Source organism: Leptodactylus fuscus, chromosome 8 (genome assembly GCF_031893055.1).
Source record: "Leptodactylus fuscus isolate aLepFus1 chromosome 8, aLepFus1.hap2, whole genome shotgun sequence".
NCBI lineage: Eukaryota > Metazoa > Chordata > Amphibia > Anura > Leptodactylidae > Leptodactylus > Leptodactylus fuscus.
The window spans coordinates 78,541,183-78,563,815 of NC_134272.1; the positions used below are offsets into that span (position 1 = coordinate 78,541,183).

A 22,633-nucleotide genomic window follows, 5' to 3' on the forward strand; every position below is an offset into this window, starting at 1 on the left:
TGTATTTGGCGGCTCTCGGCCTATGTGCACATCTGCAGCTGCTTCTTGATGAAACTAGAAATCAGCTTCTGAGGTCGCTTCTGGAATTCTGTGAGGACGCTGTGACTGTGCGTGATCTGATCTCCTTGTAACCTGTCAAGAAGAGTCACACAGACCACGGCAGCTAGAAGAGATGAAATATCAGGATACTGTTACTGCTGTTTACTAACCAAAGACATTGGCCATAAAATATCACACAAAAATATATCAGGAATTACACCCAGTGATGCAGCCATAGAGATAGAGGAGCTTAAAGGGAATGTATCACCAGAAAATAACCTATTGTTTTATCAGATTTTACATTTTAAAAGGTTTTTAAACATATTATCTATATTAAAAAAAAAAAAAAAATCCTGCAGTTCTGATTCTGGCCACTAAGCCAAATAATATGCTGAGACTTCTCTGTAGGAGATTTCTTTGCAACAATCACCTCACTTACAGCACACTGATGATCACATAAGACACAGAATCCACCAGTGCCTAGAAAACTTTCCCATAGAACTCAATAGGGTCTGCTCTAGACCATTGTGCCTATCACCCATGGTCCATCTCCAAGAGACGGGACGTTACAAACTATTTTAGGCTTAGTGGCAAAAGTTGGGATTGCAAGATTTTTAGGATTTTTTTTTTTTTAATCAGTCAGTGTCATAACTTAAAGCTCCTGGGACCCCATTTCAGATCTGTATCCAGGCCCCCCTCTTATACCTTTGAAAACTGAGGCCACACTTTGCAGTCTTCAGCCTTAGCCTAAAGAGTTTATCTACAAGATAGGTCATCAGTATCTGATCCGGCTGCCTTTGGGTACCAGCACCGGACAATGCTGAAAGCAGTTCTGCTAACGGTGGCTCAGTGGCTAGGATTGCAGCGCTGGAGTCCTGGTGTTCAAATCCCGCCAAGGGCAAAAAAACATCTGGCGCCACCACAATATAGTAGACAGAGCAGCAGTACTTGGCTCCACCACTATACAGTAGACAGAGCTGCAGTACCTGCCTCCACCACTATACAGTAGACAGAGCTGCAGTACTTGGCTCCACCACAATATAGTAGACAGAGCTGCAGTACTTGGCTCCACCACAATATAGTAGACAGAGCTGCAGTACTTGGCTCCACCACAATATAGTAGACAGAGCTGCAGTACCTTGCACCACCACTATACAGTAGACAGAGCTGCAGTACCTGGCACCACCACTATACAGTAGACAGAGATGCAGTACTTGGCTCCACCACTATACAGTAGATGGCGCTGCAGTACATGGCTCCACCACTATACAGTAGACAGAGCTGCAGTACCTGGCACCAGCACTATACAGTAGACAGAGCTGCAGTACCTGGCACCACCACTATACAGTAGACAGAGTTGCAGTACCTGGCTCCACCACTATACAGTAGACAGAGCTGCAGTACTTGGCTCCACCACTATACAGTAGACAGAGCTGCAGTACTTGGCTCCACCACTATACAGTAGACAGAGCTGCAGTACCTGGCATGACCACTATACAGTAGACAGACCTGCAGTACCTGGCACCACCACCACTATACAGTAGACAGACCTGCAGTACCTGGCACCACCTCTATACTGTGCTGTAGCTATATGCATCCAATGCAGTAGTTTTTGGCGAACATAGGCAGGTGGATCAGTTGGCTAGCAATGGGGTTTGGGTCTTAGACCCCCTAAAAATCAGATACTGATGGCTTATCTTATGGCAAATCCACCTTTGGGCCAGAAAATCCCTTTAAAAGATGCAAAAGAATATTATATATGGGGGGGGGGGGGGGGTCGACTAGATCATTTATTTTTAGATGGTAATAAAATCTCCCATCAGAATACAACCATGTAATATAACGACAAACCCGCGGTCGCTGCGTCATCTATTTCATCCTATACATTTGTTTATAGGAAAAATAATTACCTTTAAGTCCACATAAATGGCACATGGCAGCGAAGACCGAGGACTCCATCTCAATGTTCCTGACTCCGGCTCTGTACGCCTTCTGCAGATACTCGCATTTTTCTTCCTTAGAGAATGAGCAGAGCGCGCCGTCCAATCTCCCCTGACCTTAGAAATAAATGACTTTTACCTCTCCCGTCCGTATGTCATTACTCACAAACAAACACACAATTATTTTATTCCATGTGACTCATTTCTGCCGCAGTCGCTCTTCACTGCCATACAATAATAAGAAATGGACAGATATCCATCCCAGACGATCTAGGGGGCGCTATGCTTTCCTTTTTACGTGAAATGAACACTAAACATACAAAATGCACAAAATCTAAACCAAAAATGTAGCTTTGGGGCAACGTGTAACCTCAACCTAAGGAAAGAAAGCGGGTAGTAAACCTGGCACATTTTCAGATATCTAGGCTAAGTTTATACCATCTCTTAGTACATGTGGACCAATGTATGGACGCTAAACATACGAAATGCACAAAAACTAAACCAAATATGCTGCTTTTGGGCAACTTGTAACCTCAACCTCAGGATAGAAAGCAGGTGGTAAATCGGGCACATTTTCAAATCTCTAGGTTAAGTTTATACTGTCTGTGACATGTCGATGACATCCTTGTGAATGTCACATCTGATATGAACCATGCATTCTGGAGACCTACCTTCATAGAAGTCATAGGTGCACATGGTGTGTCCGATTATAGATGGAAAATCATTGATCTCTTTGCTGCAGCGTAGCAGACTTTCTGCGAGTTTCTGGTCGAGCTGAGTGTTCCTGACAACCACCTTATCTAAAATAACCTGCTCGAACTGAGGCCTGAAGAAGGAGTCCACCGCAATATCTGTGATCACCACCGTCCCCGGCTCTATGCCTGCAATATATACATTAGTGTGGATCAATAGTGGATCAATGCTGTCCACAGAACAGAGACAGGATTATTCACCAGTAGTGTACGATCAGGGTCGTGACTCTCAAGTGATACCTATAATAAATCGAGATCTAGAGAGACCTTACTGTGTCACATCCATTATAACAATGATATATATTAATCCAGGTCAGGTCACAACACGCGTCTGCCATCAGGATTAAATGGAGTACCAACATGGAAGGACGTTCATATGGTAGGCTGGCCACCTATAGCCCACTTAGAACTTATTCCAGAAATTGCTTGCTATAGTTATAGACCTGCTGAGCTGCAATACTAAACTTGGCCACTATGATATGTATGGTGTTCGGCTTGGTATTCAGTGAAGAGGCCACAGAACTCACTCAGACACTGTGGCTTGCTCAACTAGCTGATTTGTGGGGGTCCAGATGTCATACCCCAACTGATCATAAACTGATGACCTGTCTTTAGAAGGTCCTGGAAACCCCTTTATGACTTACCCTAGGTATACTAGTGCAGTATTATTGGCCTAGTAATGATTGGCTCTTGCAACCATGTTGTGTGACCTAGAGCTGAGCAACATGGCTGACTACAGCAGTGGCAGTGACAAGTGCCATTTACCATGCCACAGAAGTGGCATGGTAGATGGGTTCATTCATCTGCTTATGGACACCTTCTATTACAGCCTTTAGTGAACCAGTCCATTTATATATTATACAGACGGCTACTCCTTGCCTCCTGGTCCAAGTTGATCGCCCGGGTCCCTTAAGAAATGTCTAAAAATTAATTTTCTATATGGAGAGCCAAAGACTGATAGTTTGAGATGACATCACCAGGATGTCCATCCCAAAAATTACTAGAACAAAACAGGTATGGACCAAAAGAACAAAACAGGTGTGGACCAATAGAACAAAACAGGTGTGGACCAATAGAACAAAACAGGTGTTGACCAATAGAACAAAACAGGTGTGGACCAATAGAACAAAACAGGTGTTGACCAATAGAACAAAACAGGTGTGGCCAATAGAACAAAACAGGTGTGGACTAATAGAAGACCCTTCGGAGTTCTCCTTAAATTATGCACATATACAGCACATCCTCCTACGTTTTTGTGGCCGGAGGAGGGGATTTGTTTATTCATGTAAACGATGGACAATTCTGGGCAGATCCTTACCAATTCCTCCTGATGTCCCGATGCGTATAAGGGTCACATCTTTGCACTTGGCATGATGAAGAAGTTTGATGAGTTCATGGAGCATGATAGAGATAGAAGGAACCCCCATCCCGTGCTGTGGATATAGAAATCTTCATGTTAAGAACTGTGACCTGAAACACCCCCAAGTCTATACACGCACCCCCCCCATATACACCTAATTAGTATATTGGGTGATAAACATAACAGCTGAGCTGATACATAATAACAGGAGGTCACCAACCCTGGGGACCATGGATTGAACCCGTGCAGTTTGTTATGTTTCATTTTTCAGTAACACTCACACTGATAGACAACACGGGCCCGGCCTTATACATGCTGTATCTGTCTGTGCCGGCACATATATCACTGATGTCACTTCCATCTCCGGCCAGACCAAGCTCCTGGTGTATGAATATCGCAAAATTCCTCATTCTGTTTGGACTTCCTCCAACGCAGACAAACTGCAAGAAACATAGGAGTTGTAGTTAAGGGACAGAAGCAGTTGGGGGGGTAGGGAGTCACCAAAAATATTCATCATTTATCACAAAAAATCCAACAAAGTAATATACTATAAATAAGATCCAGAGCGGGACAAACCATGCTGGGGCCCCCTAGCCATGTGCGGTAAGGAGGGCCCCCGACACTAGAGGTCTATGCAGGAAACCTTGGCCTTCCATCAGTTCTTTTCGGTACTTGCAATCAGTTTTTGGCAGAACTGGGCAGGGAGGTTGTTCCCAAAGCCATCTTGGAGGACAAAGCACAGATCTTGTATGGATGTAGACATAGTGAACCTTGGGGTCCCCCCCCAATTACCATGCCGTCTTATATAATGTAATGATCTATGGGCGTTGCACATGGCGGCTCCTCGCTGCTCGCCTCATTGTTTTCCCTGGAATAATATAAATGGTGATCCTTACATTTACAGCCCTCGGAAATAAAATGCTGAGCAATCACTTCTCATTGCTAGAGTAGAATATAATAAATGGCGGCCACCCACGCCTGCTCCTGAGAATAGTCCGCCAGAACAATGTATGGAAAATACAAGATTATACACCGAGTATGTGAACAGCGTGTGAGCGCGCAGGGGTGAGCGGGGTATTGTCTGCAGTCAGAGCCGCACTTATCTTATAGTGCCAGCCGCTGCGAGCAGCACGACATATTAGACATTGCTTAAAGGGACTATTCACATTGTGTATATATTCAGCAGAGTTACTGTGCCGACATCTAAAGGCCCCAAAGCAAAATGCAAAAAGGCCCTGCTGGATGTCCACTGAAATCGCCAGCAAGTATACAAGGGAATGAATCATTCATCAGATTGACATATTAGGTCTATATAGGATTTTTCACGCAAATTCTATATCCATCGCTTCCTTTTCTACACTACTGTCATTCAAGTCCATTGCTCTGATCCGTCATAGAACTGAAGTCAACTAATGACTGATAGTCGGAGCCCCCCCTTCTGAATTCGTCTCCACCCACTGTAAGGGTTGTTTTTATTTTTGATGTTTTTTGCTTATTTTATCAACTGAGGAACAAGCCCTGTGCCATTTAATAAACTGCCAAGATGGAAGAAAGCAGACAGGTGCACAGGCTTCTCCATATATTATGTCATTCTGTTGGCCTTTCAGTCTATTGCTCTGATCCCATGATGGATCAGAGCAACAGACGTACAAGACAGCATTCATGGTTATATCCATTGGCAACTAATCAAGACAACAAACTGGTTAGAGAAAATCTATAAGACTCTGCAAATTATTTATATTTGCAAAAATATTTAACTATTAATTGCCCGCAAATCTATATATATGGCCACGTGAACATGTAACGTCCCTTTAAATCTTTCTACCATTCACACATAGTAATGTCTTGTGATCCATCAGTTACCTTAACATCCCCAAACATGGAGGGCAGGTCATGTGTCCGTGTTCCCAGGTCAAAATGGTAAAGGATATCCTCCGATAACAGGTCCAGATGGGGGTTTTTAACATATCCTAATGCATTGCTGAGGAAGAGAAGCAAATATCAGGCAGGGGCGATAATCTCTGCATACGGTATATAGGTATATATAGCCTTCACGTACACACTCCTATTACTGGGGTGCAAAGTCCCCCTCATACCATTATTCAGAGGTTCTCCTAAATGAAGACGGGTTTTACAGAATTTAGAAAGAGATTATTTTGGGTGCAAAGCTGAACATGAAAACCAAATTAATTGATGACAAATGAACGTGCCCAAAATTAATACAAAAAAGAAAAAAGATAGGTGAGTATCTATCAAGGGACGCTTAAAAATAACTCTTTATTGGATAATTTAAAGATAAAATGATAAAACACCAAAACACAGACTATGATAGTCCAAACAATCGCTAGAGATAGTAACCACTCATCACTAGCAAAAAATCTAAGGATGGAGGGTCCTTATTATGTTATAATTCCCTCACTATCACTTATGTATGGCCATACATCAGTGCCGCGGGGGAGCGGGAGGGTGTGCAGCACTAGTTTGAAACAATATCTAAGATTAGGTCAGACACCTTTGCCGTTTTTGACAGTCTATGCCTCTGAAGATATGTTCGGTCATAGCTATAGAGACCGGAACATTGAAACGCGTCAGGCAAAAAATAGCTAAAAATAGCAAAAAATATATTTAACAACTTTGTTGACAGGAAATGAATATACAACTTTGTTGACTATAGGCAAAGATTCTGTGTCTATATAATTGGCCAGTATTTGTTGATTGGTCTCAAGATAGATTCAGACCATAAAGATATAGGGGAGATCAGTGGCAATATATTTGCTAGGGAATTATTAGCCATAATTTTACTCTTGGCATTCTATCCCTGTATCATATGCTTCTGATAGGTATCCTTTATTTTTGGATCTGGCCAATTACTATCTAAGTGATAGTGAGGGAATTATAACATAATAAGGACCCTCTATCCTTAGATTTTTTGCTAGTGATGAGTGGTTACTATCTCTAGCGATTGTTTGGACTATCATAGTCTGTGTTTTGGTGTTTTATCATTTTATCTTTAAATTATCCAATAAAGAGTTATTTTTAAGCGTCCCTTGATAGATACTCACCTATCTTTTTTCTTTTTTGTATCAAAGCTGAACATGGGTGGATTTACAATCGATGCTCCCTGAGGGACCCCAAAATCCAATCGTACAGTGCCCGCTAAACAGCACCCCAGTTTGTTTAACCGTTTCCAATCATTAAACTACAGAATGTGCCAGCGTTTTGTAAAGCTTTTGCAGCTTCAGGCCTGGGTGAGATCAGGAATGAAACTGCAGGTATTTGGGTTATTATTATCACCTCAAGGCGTCCACTACAATAGTGACAGGTGGTGCACCCTGGGCAGGCGCAGCCAGGGGGACAAACATACCTAACTGTCTAATATCCGTGTCTACTGGAACTGTCCCCAGTTCTGGCTAATAATACAATCTTCATGAAAACTGCATAATACAACAGTGTGAACTGAGACAAATGGCTGATGCACATGGCTGTAGTAGGGATCTGGGTGATTCGGATGAGTAATTATATGGTGCCCTTTAGAGTCTAGGGGCCTGTACTGCGCCACAGCTCCATCTGCCACATAACCCTGCAGCACATCTCACCTCATATAACAAGGCTCTTCTTCCCTACAAGCATTGCTGCCAACACCCATGAGTACATGTATGACCATAATAAGGGTCCAAATGGACACATGATATACGGCAATGGTCCCATATGCAGAGTTACTATATGGGAAGAGTATTCATGTATGTATTTTTGCATGTGTCATCATTTACCTCCATACTATAACGGTTCTACATTATTTTTAACCTACGACAGATTCATTGACAAACCAGGTGCGGTTGTGTTTCCATAAGTGTCAGACTTTGCCACGTGTACAAATATGACACTGGATCAAAAACCCAGCAATCCGATTCCAATCCAATCAAATTGATTTATCATTTTATTTAGGCAACTTTTTGGCAGTAAAAACAAAGGCGAATGTTTTAGAAAAAGTTGGTGCAGCTGAAGCTGAGCGGGACTGGCGATGGGTCTGTTCTGAGGCACATGTCAGATCTTATACAAAAAGTTTAGGGCATCAAAAAAAAGCAAAAACACGGAATTACCAAAAACTAGCACAAGACCCCTATTTTCACAGCTATTTTTGTATGGGGTGAGGTTGCCCCTGTACGAAAATGTGACAAATCAGATAGCGGCTATCTCTATAGATAAGGTGGTTATATCCCATATAGATAGACCCCTCTATCCACATATCCAGGAGACTCGGCTATATCCCATCTCTATCCACGTATATAACAGATTAGGGAGAGGCGGCCAAGGCTCTGGTGCGGGCTATAAGGGCAAACAGAATTCCCCGGCTTTTATAGTGATTTTAGCCGTACTATTTGCCTCCCTTCCACATCATTCACTTACTTTACATAATTGTCCCTTTCAGGTAACGTTGAGCTGCTGTTATCTGCTAAAATTGGAGCCATCGCTTATCCGTAGAGATGTCAATCCACAATAATCGGTTCCTCAGATCCTTTCTATCTGTTGCTACAGATGATAAACTTCAACTAAAGAGAAGTCCTGTGCTGATGTCACCATGAAGGCGGTTCTTATAAGGGAAGGTGATGTCATATGAGGCTTGTCGTTCCTAGGCCTCTGATTGGCTGCTCTTGCGGGGGCGTTGTCTGGGTTATTTGGTAAATACTGGTTACTGATTAGTCATTGCTGAATGTCCGGGATTGTGTACAGTTACTGTACTGAAAGCCTCAGATTATGGGGAACTACAGTAAAAAGGCCGAGATTGTGCAGTAAATTCTGGGCCTTGGTTACTGCACAAAAGCTTGTTGTGTTTTAAAAAATTCCAGTTACTCATGAATAAAACATATGCAATAAATGCACAGTCACATGTGAGTCCTGGATGATGCTGGATCCATCACATGATTGTATCCGGCTGGGCCTACGTGACATCTAGTAACACAGCAGGTGAAACTGATTCACTGTGTCATGTCTAGGGCAGGGCCTGAGGGGGCCCGCACGGGAGATAAAAGTTATGGCTGCCGCACCCTGTAGTCCTAGCTCAGGGGATCAGATGACTGGGGCACCACTAATACACAGAGGAGAGGTGTTAGTGCACTAAACACAATGGGAGGATTTAGAAAGACTGACGTTTCCTTAGCTGGTGTGAGAGACGCCTGAAGAGGCTCCAAACTCTTAAGAATTCCTCAGCATCTTGCAAGGTCTTACTAAACCTGCACTAGCCAGGGGCTGCTATAAAGTTTAGGTGTTGCTCATAGCATGAGTTATAGTAAATGTGTCGGGCTGAGATGTCCCTGCCCCAGGGTGCCTTGATCCCAAACCTGCTTTGTCCAAAGTGGCAAACATGTTGCAAAATAGAGAACATGGCACATTTTTGATGCAATTCTTGGGGGTGCATTAAAAATAAATAAAAATTCCTCCCATTTATCAGAACTCATCTGCATCGGATAAAGTACACAATGAATAGGAAGGAAGGGAGGGAGGAAGGGAGAGAAGGAATGAAGGAAGGAAGGGAAGGAGAGAAGGACGGAAGAAATGAAGGAAGGAGGGAAGGAAGGAAAGAAAGAAGGAAGGACTTCAAAAGATGCAACTTGCACAGATGGACATGGCAACTATTGTGAACGTGTGTCTCTAGGAAACATAACACACCAGTACTCACCTCTCCAGGGGCCTCTGTTTCCAGTGTGAGCAGCTCCATTCATCACAGATCAGCAGTGACCTCTTTACAGCAGCCATGTGGTGTTTGTAAAGAGGTCATTGCTGAGTCCTGTGATTGGCTGCAGCAGTCTCTTACCACAAATAGGATGTCAATGGTGACGTCAGCCGGAGACATGTATACAGAGCTGCAGATGCTGGATACATAGGCCCAGGGAGAGGTGAGTACTGGTTTCTTATGTTTAAGGACCCGTCAGCAGCCCTATTAAATAATATAATTATGTGGACACCCCCTTTAAGTTTATGGGTGCATTTTTAAAGGGAGATTTTGAGATCCAAATAAATATTGTGCAGTCATGTGCTGTAAGTTTGGATCTTTCTTTCTTTCTTTCTTTCTTTCTTTCTTTCTTTCTTTCTTTCTTTCTTTCTTTCCAAGGTGTCACATTTTATTTCAGTGTACAAACATATGGCGGATACCTGTGGACAATATCTATAACGCCTATAACAAGCTGGTTTTAGTACTTAAATATTTTGATGAAATTAAAATGAATTCTGTCAACCTATTTTTATCATGAAATTTGCCTGACGTTCATCTGATTGTTGTGAGTTTGGGATGCGAACAGCCCATAATCCACAAGGATGTTGCTGCCCTAAGTACTTTGGAATTACTCGTCATCTTCCATTTACATGTCAGAAGAACCATTAGCTGCAAATGCGTCTGTCACAGCAAACACCGTATGTCATCGCATCCGAAGGAGCAGTTCAGGTTCTGGCCACTAGAGGTCACTAGTCAGCACCTCTCCTCTTGCACTGTGATGTCATCGGTGTAATGTGCTATTATTATAATAATATCCTCACTATTTTATGACAATTTAAGTGAGACGCATCACATTCAAAGGCCAATAATAATTCACGTTCTGAATGCGTCATGGTCCTGGATATTTAAGTGATCAGAAATGGTTGTTAAAGGAAATATCTGAGCAGAAAGACTAATAATCCCCATTTATACAGATTACTCTAGTGGAATTCTAGGAAAGTAGGGGACGCATTGTGTAAAATTGCAGGGGGCTCAATCCTATGGGAAAAAAAGTAATTCCAACCTTTATTATGTCGAATATTGATCTGGATTCTCAGTTCTGGTGCTAGAATTAGCTAAATGGACCCATCAAAGATATTTTATTTCCAAGAACTGGGGGCACTTACTTTACCGGGGTCACAATGACATTCCCTGGGCCCACCAGATAATATTATTCTGGGAGACCGCTCTCCAATATCCCTAGTAGGCCATAGTGCTCTCCAACTTTGGGTCTTCTGTGAGACAATTATTGTGGTATAGGGGCCACACGGTGGCTCAGTGGTTAGCACTGCAGCCTTGCAGCGCTGGAATCCTGGTGTTCAAATCCCACCAAGGGCAAAAAAACATCTTGTGTTTGCATGGGTTTCCACCCATATTAAAAAAAAAAACATACTGATAGGGAAAAAGCAACATAAAAAAAAAAAAAATATTGTGGTAGAGTCTGGGCCGACCAGAAGATCCTCTGGTATTAATGTAGGCCATTCCTAAACTTGAGAGACACTGAGATCCATCAGTCAGCCTCAGCTCCAACCCAGCAGTATCCAAACCCTTGCCAGCTTCTGATGGAAGATTGTTGTTTGGTTGTTGACTGGCCACAATTTTCCATTGTCTTCTAAATCCTTGCACTACCATACAGGGCGCCCTGACCTCCAACAGGCTCAGTTAGGTTTACTACCGGTTGTGCCCTGGGGGATACCATTACCACCACCATCCACACAGCAGGTCTCCTCATCACATACACAGAAGTGGTGTGTGTTATTTGAGTATTGTATGTTACACCACAAACGAGGGCACCAGCAGAATATTTGGACAGGGCGCTAACCAACCCAATATTAGGCCAGTGGAGACCTGTTGCAACCTCAGCATGTCAGGACCTGATCCTCCGCAGTTAGTGATGACAGACTCACCAGCTGACTGTACTATACATCCTGATTTCCAGTAAGCGACTCATAGAAGGAAGTTTGTGAAATCCATAGGTCTTTCTACTCTCGGTCATTCCACCTGCATACTAGAACATGGATGTGTGGTGGACGAGACAAATATTTAATCTACTGAACCTACAGAATATGACCTGATCTCATCAAAGCATGGACTATAGTAATCCAAATACTAGATAATCTGTCACGAGACAGAATGTGAATTAGGGCAAAGTATAAAACTATTAACTATAAACATTTAACACCACTAGTGAGAAGTGCCAAACCTCACCCCATCCCGCTCTGGTGCAGTCTATGAGAGCAAGCTCTGAAGAACTCTATGACTTGTCCTCAAGGTAGATGGAGCCAGGACAGTCTGCCAAGAGAGACATTGGACTGCCATCACTTAGGCCCCTATGTCTCGTACAGTGGACCTTCCCCTGGGGCCTCCATCAGGTTCATTTTCAAGGTCAGCTTTATATGATTTAATAGCTGCTGCTCCAATGATTCTGGAACATGTCCCTGCCTGACGTTACAGATAGGAAATAGCACATCAGGCACCAAAACTATGGTGGAGGATAGAGAAAGAGATCCAACTGTGCTGGAATCAGTGGAGCAGCAACTATCAACATATGCTAAGAACTGGAAGTGGTGGGGGTGGTGAAAGGTCCTTTTTAAAGGGAGTCTGTCACCAGAACCAGCACATCACCCCAGCCCAGCAGATAGATAGGTTAGTGTCACCAGAACCAGCATATCACTCCAGTCCTGCAGATAGATAGGTTAGTGTCACCAGAACCCAGAATATCACCCCAGCCCTGCAGATAGATAGGTTACTGTCACCAGAACCAGCATATCACCCCAGCCCTGCAGATAGATAGGTTAGTGTCACCAGAACCAGCATATCACTCCAGTCCTGCAGATAGATAGGTTAGTGTCACCAGATCCAGCATATCACCCCAGCCCTGCAGATAGATAGGTTAGTGTAACCAGAACCAGTATATCACCCCAGCCCTGCAGATAGATAGGTTAGTGTCACCAGAACCAGCATATTACCCAGCCCTGCAGATACATAGGTTAGTGTCACCAGAACCAGCATATCACCCCGGCCCTGCAGATAGATAGGTTAGTGTCACCAGAACCAGCATATCACCCCAGCCCTGCAGATAGATAGGCTAGTGTCACCAGAACCAGCATATCACCCCAGCCCTGCAGATAGATAGGTTACTGTCACCAGAACCAGCATATCACCCAGCCCTGCAGATAGATAGGTTATGGTCACCAGAACCAACATATCACCCCAGCCCTGCAGATAGATAGGTTAGTGTCACCAGAACCAGTATATCACCCCAGCCCTGCAGATAGATAGGTTACTGTCACCAGAACCAGTATATCACCCCAGCCCTGCAGATAGATAGGTTAGTGTCACCAGAACCAGTATATCACCCCAGCCCTGCAGATAGATAGGTTACTGTCACCAGAAACAGTATATCACCCCAGCCCTGCAGATAGATAGGTTAGTGTCACCAGAACCAACATATCACCCCAGCCCTGCAGATAGATAGGTTAGTGTCACCAGAACCAGTATATCACCCCAGCCCTGCAGATAGATAGGTTACTGTCACCAGAAACAGTATATCACCCCAGCCCTGCAGATAGATAGGTTAGTGTCACCAGAACCAGCATATTACCCAGCCCTGCAGATACATAGGTTAGTGTCACCAGAACCAGCATATCACTCCAGCCCTGCAGATAGATAGGTTACTGTCACCAGACACCAGCATATTACCCAGCCCTGCAGATACATAGGTTAGTGTCACCAGAACCAGCATATCACCCCGGCCCTGCAGATAGATAGGTTAGTGTCACCAGAACCAGCATATCAACCCGGCCCTGCAGATAGATAGGTTAGTGTCCCCTCACTACACTAAGGCTGGTTAAACCTCTTTGATGTGCTTTCTGGTTCCCTTAAATGGCTGGATGTCTATGCAACCTAAATGCATTCCCCCTGCCCTCTGGTGTACTGGAGTGAGAAGATTTATGATATACAACCTTGCACTGTCAGAAAGGAGAAAATTAACAATTTATTCATCAAAATATCAGTTGGTCAGCAGCTTATAGTCAGGGAGGGATTCTGTGGGGGAGATTGTAGCACAAAAGGGGACATGATTATTATTTGGGGGTCACTGACGGGAGATGGGGATGATGGGAAGCTTGTGTGTACAGACATGTTGTGAACAATTCCTGCTTGCCTGGGCCCAGATAAAGGAGGAAAGGGGAATGTAAAAGCTGCTAAAACGTATGGATGGAACCCGGGTTTTATGGATCTTTGAGCAATAGTGAAGCCTCATTTGGGTGAGAGACGTGTCTGACAATAAAGCTGCGCTCACTTACACGGAGCCTATGTACAGCATATTGTCTCATTACATTCTATGGGATGACAAATATGTTGTGTGTTAATTATAGACCTAGTAAATGGCGGTCGGGGAGTTGCGGCCTAGTTAGTTAAACACTTCTGTGTTGGGGAATCACCTATAGGAATAGATGTTTATTAATCTGATGCCAGCAGCCATTATTACAGGATCCCTCCGTCATTACCTCTGCTCGGGGGACACCTTATGTTCCCGCCTCAGTCATTGTACCGACTGCCGTAATTTGTTCGCTCTGTGACCCCTCTGTCCAGACGTAGCAGGTGCTCCTGTAATCAACACTTCCTTCAGATCATGTACGGCAGATGGCGAATCCTATACATTCTCCTTCTCATTAGCACTCGCCGCCTTTATATCATATGAAGACAAAGAGACCCGGGGGCTATGCTCATATTCACACTATAAGCTACGTAATTGTGATAGATCAGCAAGTCTGTGTTTCCGCTGAGTTATTTTTTCACATGGACATACTAGGAGGTTATGGTCACATCGGGAGGAGAAAAGACAAAAATATTCAAGTTTCCCTGGAATTTAATAGAATTTGCAATCTCTAAAGTAACGTGTAATCCTTTAGTCCATCAGATTTGTGTTGATTTTGATTGTTCCAATTATCATCCAAAAGCCATAACTTTATTTCCCATGGGGCTTATTTTTTGCTGGATAATGTTCTGGAAAGTTGCATGTTCCCTTGGCATTGCAGTGGTTTTGACCACTGCCAATTTCGCAGCTGCTAACCGGCAGTGGGTACGCCATATGTGTCCCCTGCGTAAAGTGGTTGTCCAGACAGACAGAGAAATGCGTTGCCAAGTTGCGTTACCAATGCACTCATACTATATCCATATTACTATATTCTAACTAATAGGACCCATGCACAATACAGCAGACTGTACACTCTCACATCTTGTTGGATGGAGGACATGTCAACTTGACTGCTCAGTATGCAGTTTGTCATCACACCAATGTCAAATACGACAGGACAATATGCCTCGACAATCCAGCCTGTATAGGTGCCAGGGAACATATATGCTTTGTTGCCAGCTTTGTGAGAGTCAACAGCTCGGAGCAGAACGTCACACAGTTGCGTTTACAGTCTTGGAGTTGGCGTACAATCCAGCTCCTATGTACCTTACCACCTCAGCAGCTGTCTATATACCCGGCCACATCCATCACAATCTTCGCAGCTTCCTGGAAACTTGTCGCAATGGTGTTGAGGTTGTGTAAACACAGCTGCTCATTCAAGGAAGACTCGCCATATATCTGTGAAAGGGAAAATCCAGGGATTAAAGTGATGAAAATCTGAGTAGCTGCAACGCTGAACAAGATGGTGTGTGTGCTACGTGTCAGATTATGGGTGGCGAGAAGAATTTACTGTAATTTCCAGGGGCAATATCCAAAACCAAGTCCACATCCTTCTTATTTGAATAGAGAATCAATGTAGTATTAAACGGTTTATTATTATTATTATTGTTTATTTATAAAGCACCATTAATTCCATGCTGCTTTACATTTGGGGGTTACATACAATACACAGAATATACAGGTAGATATAATACTAACAGTGATCGGCAGGCACAGTGGGGTAGAGGGCCCTGCCCGCGAGGGCTTACAATCTATGGGGGAAGGGGGTAGAGATAGAAGGAGAGGGGGAGACTGTACAGATGGCGGTGTGGTGATAGTGTTATTGGAGGTTGTAGGCCTTCCTGAATAGGTGAGTCTTCAGGGCCTTCTTGAAGCCTGTGATTGTGGGGGTCAGTCTTATGTGTCGTGGTAAGGAGTTCCAGAGTATGGGGGATGCACGGGAGAAATCTTGGAGACGGTTGTGTGAGGAGCGGATGAGAGCAGAGCAGAGTAGGAGGTCATTGGAGGATCTGAGGTTACGTGTGGGCAGGTAGCGGGATATTAGTTCAGAGATATATGGAGGGGACAGGGTGTGGATGGCTTTGTATGTTAGCTTGAACTCAATTCGCTGGGCTATGGGTAACCAGTGGAGGGACTGGCAGAGGGGAGCGGACGATGAAGATCAGGGGGTGAGGTGAATTAAGCGAGTAGCACAGTTTAAGGTGAACTGGAGGGGGGCGAGGGTGTTAGCTGGAAGTCCATGGAGAAGGGTGTTGCAGTAGTCTAGGTGGGAGATTATGAGGGCCTGGATGAGTGTCTTAGTCGTTTCAGGGGTGAGGAAGGAGCGGATTTGGTGGATGTTCTTGAGTTGGAGGCGGCAGGAACTGTTGAGGATTTGAACGTGTGACTTGAAGAATAGGTCGGGGTCCAGTGTTACCCCAAGGAATCAGGCCTATGGGACAGGGATAAGTGTGGTTCCGTTGACATTGACAGATGGGTCAGGTGGAGGGGCCATACGGGGTGGAGCAAAGGTGAACTCAGTTTTCTCCATATTCAGTTTGAGAAAGTGGGAGGAGAGGAAGGAGGTTACATCCATTAAACAATCTGGACCTCTGGCCAACAGGGAGGTAATGTCTGGTCCAGAGATGTATATTTGGGTGTCATCAGCATAGCAATGGTACTGGAAACCATGAGATTCTATGAGTTGGCTCATGCCAAGGGTGTAGATGGAGAACAAGAGGGGTCCTAAGACGGAGCCTTGGGGGACACCTAGAGAGAGGGTGTGGTGAGGAGGTGGTGTTAGGGCCGGAGTAATGACTTCAGTGAGTTTGGGGACGAGATGTGACTGGATCGGGTCAAGCGCACAGGAGGTGAGGTGGGATTTAAAGATTAGGGAGGAGAGTTTTTCGTCAGTGATGATGGAGAAATAGGTCAGGGACAAGGTGCAGTAAGTAGTTGGGTAGAGTAGTTGTCGGGGGAGTAGGGTGAGACTGTCTCTGATGGTGTCGATTTTAGTTTTGAAGTAAGAGGCAAAGTCGTCAGCTGACATAAGTGATGTCAGGGGGGGGAGCAGGAGGACCGAGGAGGGAGTTGAAGGTGGTGAATAGCTGTTTGGGATTGCGAGAGAGTGCAGATATGAGTGTGGTGAAGCAGACCTGCTTTGCGGAGGCGAGTGCGTTCTTCTATGTGAGAACTGCCTCTTTGTAACTGAGGGAGTCCTCCTGGGAGTGGCTTTTCTTCCAGAGGCGTTCTGCAACCCACACGGCACGTCTAAGTTTTTTTTGTCAGGTCAGTGTGCCAGGGTTGCCTATTGGACCTTGGACAAGTTGCGCTCTTGGTTTTCTTCTTTTGCCTACAACATGTTAGTGAGTCGGCTCTGTGTGTGTGGCCCCCCTCCCCCCTTTGATGGGGAAGGACGGAGTCAAAGAAGCCATGTGCTCATTGAACCCTCATGCTCTTATGGATTATGAGGAATATGATGTAACTCCGATCTGACCATGGACTGATGGACTGTTTTACCGGTATGGAATAAAAACTCTCTCTATTGCTATATGTTATGTGGTGGAGCTGTATGTCCCACTACCATGGACACTATTGGACTGTAATCTCTTGCCTTATGGACACCTTGCGCTGGCTGTGGAAGTGCCATGTGCCAAAGGACTGTTCTGTGATGGGGGAGTCAAACTCCCAACAATCTGTGGACTACTTATGGACTCTAAATGGACTGTGCCCTGGGTTTCGTGAGTGGAATCCCAGAGACCCAATCGGGTATTATATTTCTGTTTCTAATCTTTTATTCTTTCTATCTTACTGTACTATAACATACCTTTCTGTAACCGTATAAGCCTGTATCCGTTAGCATATATCCCCACGTATGTTGGTTGTCTAGTATCGACCCTCTTGGGTTAATAAATATAAAAACTTTAGAAAGCTCGTCTGAAATGGAACTATCAACTCCTTGGATTTCACAAGAATCTGATGTCATAGTAGGTGAGAATCAGACAACTTAGAGGAGCCCAGGGCGACTACAGGAACTGCATACATTTGCCAAGATAATCTTCCTGTGATTGGATTCGAACCCATGGTCTAGGGCCAATAATGGGGACACTAGAGGCTGTGCTAGCGGCAAACACTCTCTAACAATGGGGCAGTTACACTATGCAAAGAATATGACCCTTATAGGATGATACCACGACCACCAGGAACAACATAGGTGACTATAATAATACGTTTTATTCACTATTATCACCAGGTATCAATGGGGAATAGTTCATAGCTCGAAAACGAAATTTGACAACTGGAACCAGTAGAACAACTGCTAGTAGTGACCAAAAGTGGTGGCCTGAGGCTCAGATGTGATAGATATGAGGTTGTTCAAAATTTCCACAAATGCGTTGCAAAAAGTGAACAGAGCAAAAAATCGGTTTATCACTTTCTTGACTGAGGTATTGACATTGTCCTGACCTGTAAGTGGGTCGGTCTACGTAAATCACTCCAGCTAAAAAAAACGGAGAAGGTGAAAGAAAAACTAAGACTGACTAAGACCAACTCTCCTTCCCCTCACTAGACTCATTTAAGTCAAGGGGCGAACCTTCACCTTTCTCAAGCTCCATCGGTTTTGTTTACTTAAGACACAAAAATACATCAGACAGAGCCTTCGGTCAGATGTATATGTATGACTTGATTTTCATGGAAGGCTTAGTTCTTAGGTATGAAGATCAATAACCAGATTCCTTCTAGTCCATGTGGTCTTGTCTTGATGGTAAATGTCAGAGTCTTCTAGTGTAACGCCTTGAACCTTCCATGAACAACTCGTTCTTTCCTTCTGAGACTCTGTTGCCCTGTATGATCATAGGGGAAGCCGAGCTGATGGCACTTTCTGCTTGTTAATGGTTAACCTGATATTTTAGGACTAATCGTACTTCAATCACCCGAAATAATCAACGGAGCATAAATGAGATCAAACAAGCAATTGCAATGCAATTAGTTCCAGCAGAGCCGGAGTGTGCAGGTTACCAGGGACTAATCCTTTGTGGGAAGTAACTTTCCTGGTGTCCAGGTGTGCACTTAATAACAATATAAGCTCATGGCAAGGGCCCGGGGATGAATTAATGAGGCCGAGCAGACGGCATAGGGAACTTTTTCTCCTTTGAGCTGCTTTATTATTGCAGATTGTACAGGTTCTCAAAACAATAGCGAAAGTAGGTCTAAGAGCCTGCAGGGTGGGAGATATTACCTTCACTTTTTTCTTTCAGGTTTTGTTCTTGTAACATTCCATATAAATGATAAAAATCAGTCTGAATGGTGACTTTGAAGAAGCAACTTGGTAAAGCCGGTTAAATCTTAAAGTTTCGGACCCTGACAGTCCCCTTGTACTGATCTAACACTACCACTCTCAATTTAACCCTTGTTACTACAAGGTTAGTTGTTTCACCGACCAACCAACCAACCCACTACCCAGCAGCTACTATGTGGGAGTTTTGAGGTCTCATAGAATAAAGGGGTCCTAATATGGAGTCTTTTGCTTCACATTAGTACAAATCTATTTTGTTGGTGTTCTGTTCCCCGCTCCACGGACGCACTAAATATATGGTATGTAACTACAGCCACCATGAGCCAAACTCTACCCGACTACTACTCCCATCCTCTCTACATTCCTCCACCAGAATGCTGAATGTATGCAGTAGGGTAAAAGATTGACAAACATAACTTCTGTTGCCCAAATTATTTGCTCATATGGGGCCCAGATTTATGAAGGTGCCTTGCATGCACGTGGTTGTACGGAATCATAATATGACATCCACAGACATCTAGGCCCCTGCTGTACCTCTAGTCTGTTCCCTCGGGGCTCTTTGCCTGGTGCTAGTTGTTCTATTCCATGCTCTAATATTTGACCTTGTCCCTCACTTTGTTCCTTGATATTGCCTCTTGTCTGGCTACTTGCCTTGTTTCCTGGTGCTAGTTGTTCTACTCCTGGCTGTGATCTTTGACTCCCAATTGACCTTGTCCCTAACTTTGTTCCTTGATATTGCCTCTGGTTTGATCCCTTGACTTGTTTAGCTGGTACTAGTTGTTCTACTCCTGGCTGTGATCTTTGACTCTCAATTGACCTAGTCCTTGTTCCTTGATGATGCCTCTGGTCTGGCCCCTTGGATTATTTGCCTGGCACTAGTTGTTCCCCTCCTTGGTTCCATTCCTGCCCGTTTTCCTGCTGACAACCCTTGTCTTTGTTCCTGATTATGCTACTACTGCATTAGTGCTACTGCAGACAATATATGAATATTCTGGGCCTTCACGCTTTGGCCTGTACATAGGCACATTGCTCAGGCGGTCATGGGTTAGGTGTCACCATCTCTCCATATAACATTCCTCGTAAGAGCTTTTGATTCCCCCACAGATGACTATCACGGGACTTTTTGTTTCCTTCATTGGTTACCTGTGAATTTATTATTTGCAAATCACTTGCGGTAGAGAATGATGGCCGGGTATGACAGCTGTCACCGGGGAATCAGTGATGTCATTACCGCCGCGGCGCAGGTTTTTTAACTGCACAGACTATATTAAAGTCTCTCTCTTGGGGCTTGTTTGATGCTAAAATACATCATATGATTGATAGGTGGGTGTCATCCTGCGCCTGTCATGTAGTAATGGTCTATCACTCACAATGCTGAGTATTTCTGTACAAACACCTGTCACTATTTAACTTGATTTACACGCCGAAATTACTGACATTAAAGGCAATTTTATTTATTTTGAGATCAGTAAGAGATAAAGTTCTCAGAATTTACTAGACTTTCCTTGCACCTTCTGACACCGGAGCGGCATAGAACATCATTCAGTCTGATGGGACCTAAGAGTCCAGGTAGCGGCAGCAGAGACGTCTTTGCCTGGGATGGTTCGGAAATTACCTAATAGCATTGTCCCAATGTCTTTATAAGTCCAAGCATGGGTGAACACAGACCACAGCACAGTATGGCCACCGCATCTTCCCTGATAGCTCATCATACGATAGAGCATTTACCTAATATTCAATTAAAGGGAATGTGTCACCACAACATGACACAGACATTTGTATGATAAACATATTTTTCAGTGTTTTTTTTCCATGTCATTAATTTAAAAAAAGTACAAAATTCTTAAATTTTCACTCTGACCACTAAGCCTAGTCATAGACTGACACCCACCTGGCTGTAGAGAGATTAATGTGCTTATCAGTCACCACAACTAACAGCATTGATTGCTTGGGAATGGTGGGGTTTAGAGAAAAACAAAATTACACTTGTGCATGAATTAGAGGAAGGGATGGAAGGAGCTGGAGTTGGTGGAGGTGGTGAAAGGTCCTCTTTAAGGCTGGGTTCACATGGGTTTGCTTGGGCTGGATTTTGACGCGGAATCCGCCTAAGAATCCAGTCCAAATAAACGTCTCCCGTTGACTTCAATGGGAACCGTTCAAGCAATCTGCCCTTCCTTGACGCGGATTCCACCGCAGCGTCCGTGGTGCGACACCTCCCTCCCGACTAGGCCCATTCATTTGGGCCTAATCTGAAAGGAATGCCGCAACTAGATGCCGGTAATGGCAGGTAAGTTATTGTCCGGTCTGACATCTATGATATATTCTTCCAGGGTTGGTTGGTCATTGATCCTATCTAACTAGTTTCCTGAATTTTCCTTGTAAAGTTCCTTATAGTTTCCTTGTAATATACGTCACAGCCATGGACGAGGAGGTGCTGGGAGAGATAACACAGACTGGTGGTAATAAGTTAATATTATTTGCACCTAAAGTAGATCATTGATCATTCGTCACCAATTATTCCTCCTTTCTGTGAATTGTTATGGACAAACAAGTTGTTCCCTATAGAGAGGTGCTGAGAGTCCTGGACACTATTCACACACCAGTGTTTTACGTCATTGATTGTGAACCAAAACCAGGAGCAGAGTCTTTACAGAAGTATCATGGGAAGATTTCTACCTGTTCTGTGGTTTTTAACCCGTTCTGGTGCTTAATGCTACAGAACTCCATTGGGCTGGGTCCATATGGCGCTTTTATACTAAAGAACTGCGTGCAATTTTTGATTTCATGAGTAGTTTATGTTACTTTGTATCTCACCTCCATCATAATGGCCATTACATTGAAAATCTCCAATACTCTGGCTATTAGGATACAGATGAGATACATAGTAATGTGCCAGGCGTCGCTGCATATAACCACATGCAGTTCTTCAGCATAATCTCAGCCTTAGATTTGTTTTGTTTTTGGACGACCTCGATGAACTCCCACCTCTCTCAACACAATTCGCTCGTAAACTCACGCCCCGATCTCGTGACTTGCATTTTATAAACACATAAATGAAAGAGCCGAGTTCATTTTGTGTTCAAAGTTCAACATGTGGTGTTTACCCAGAGCTGTCAGTAGTTATTACATAACCTGCGGAGGATGCGGCGGCCATGCAAACTGTGAAAAAACTCTGCAGTAATAATAAACATGGAGCGCGGCAATGGTGCAAACGCTGCGGAATATAATGGCGCTGTATGAATAAAACAAAGAAATAAATCGCACCGGCCGCCGGTAGATGTCATATGTCACTTATAATAGAATTGACTTTTCGGATAAAA

The 22,633-nt window shown here is 44.0% G+C and overlaps 1 protein-coding gene across 1 annotated transcript; it reads right to left on the reverse strand.

The window, feature by feature from the left end:
- Window positions 1-8,630, reverse strand: UPP2 (uridine phosphorylase 2). The gene is made up of 7 exons (XM_075285582.1): window positions 8,499-8,630; window positions 5,955-6,072; window positions 4,373-4,531; window positions 4,050-4,164; window positions 2,651-2,860; window positions 1,950-2,096; window positions 1-163 (listed from the first exon to the last, which is right to left on the reverse strand). Exons 1-7 carry the CDS (start codon window positions 8,558-8,560, stop codon window positions 21-23), a joined length of 954 nt encoding a protein of 317 aa, XP_075141683.1. The 5' UTR covers window positions 8,561-8,630; the 3' UTR covers window positions 1-20.
- Between the last annotated feature and the right edge of the window lie 14,003 nt (window positions 8,631-22,633).

Excerpts from the sequence above, each read along its gene's own strand:
- UPP2 (XM_075285582.1), bottom strand. The coding sequence starts at position 8,560 with ATGGCTCCAATTTTAGCAGATAACAGCAGCTCAACGTTACCTGAAAGG. Across the intron at positions 4,532-5,954 it reads CCATGTTTGGGGATGTTAAG|TTTGTCTGCGTTGGAGGAAG; the intron begins GTAACTGATGGA and ends TGTTTCTTGCAG. Across the intron at positions 4,165-4,372 it reads GGCCCGTGTTGTCTATCAGT|CACGGGATGGGGGTTCCTTC; the intron begins GTGAGTGTTACT and ends CTATATCCACAG.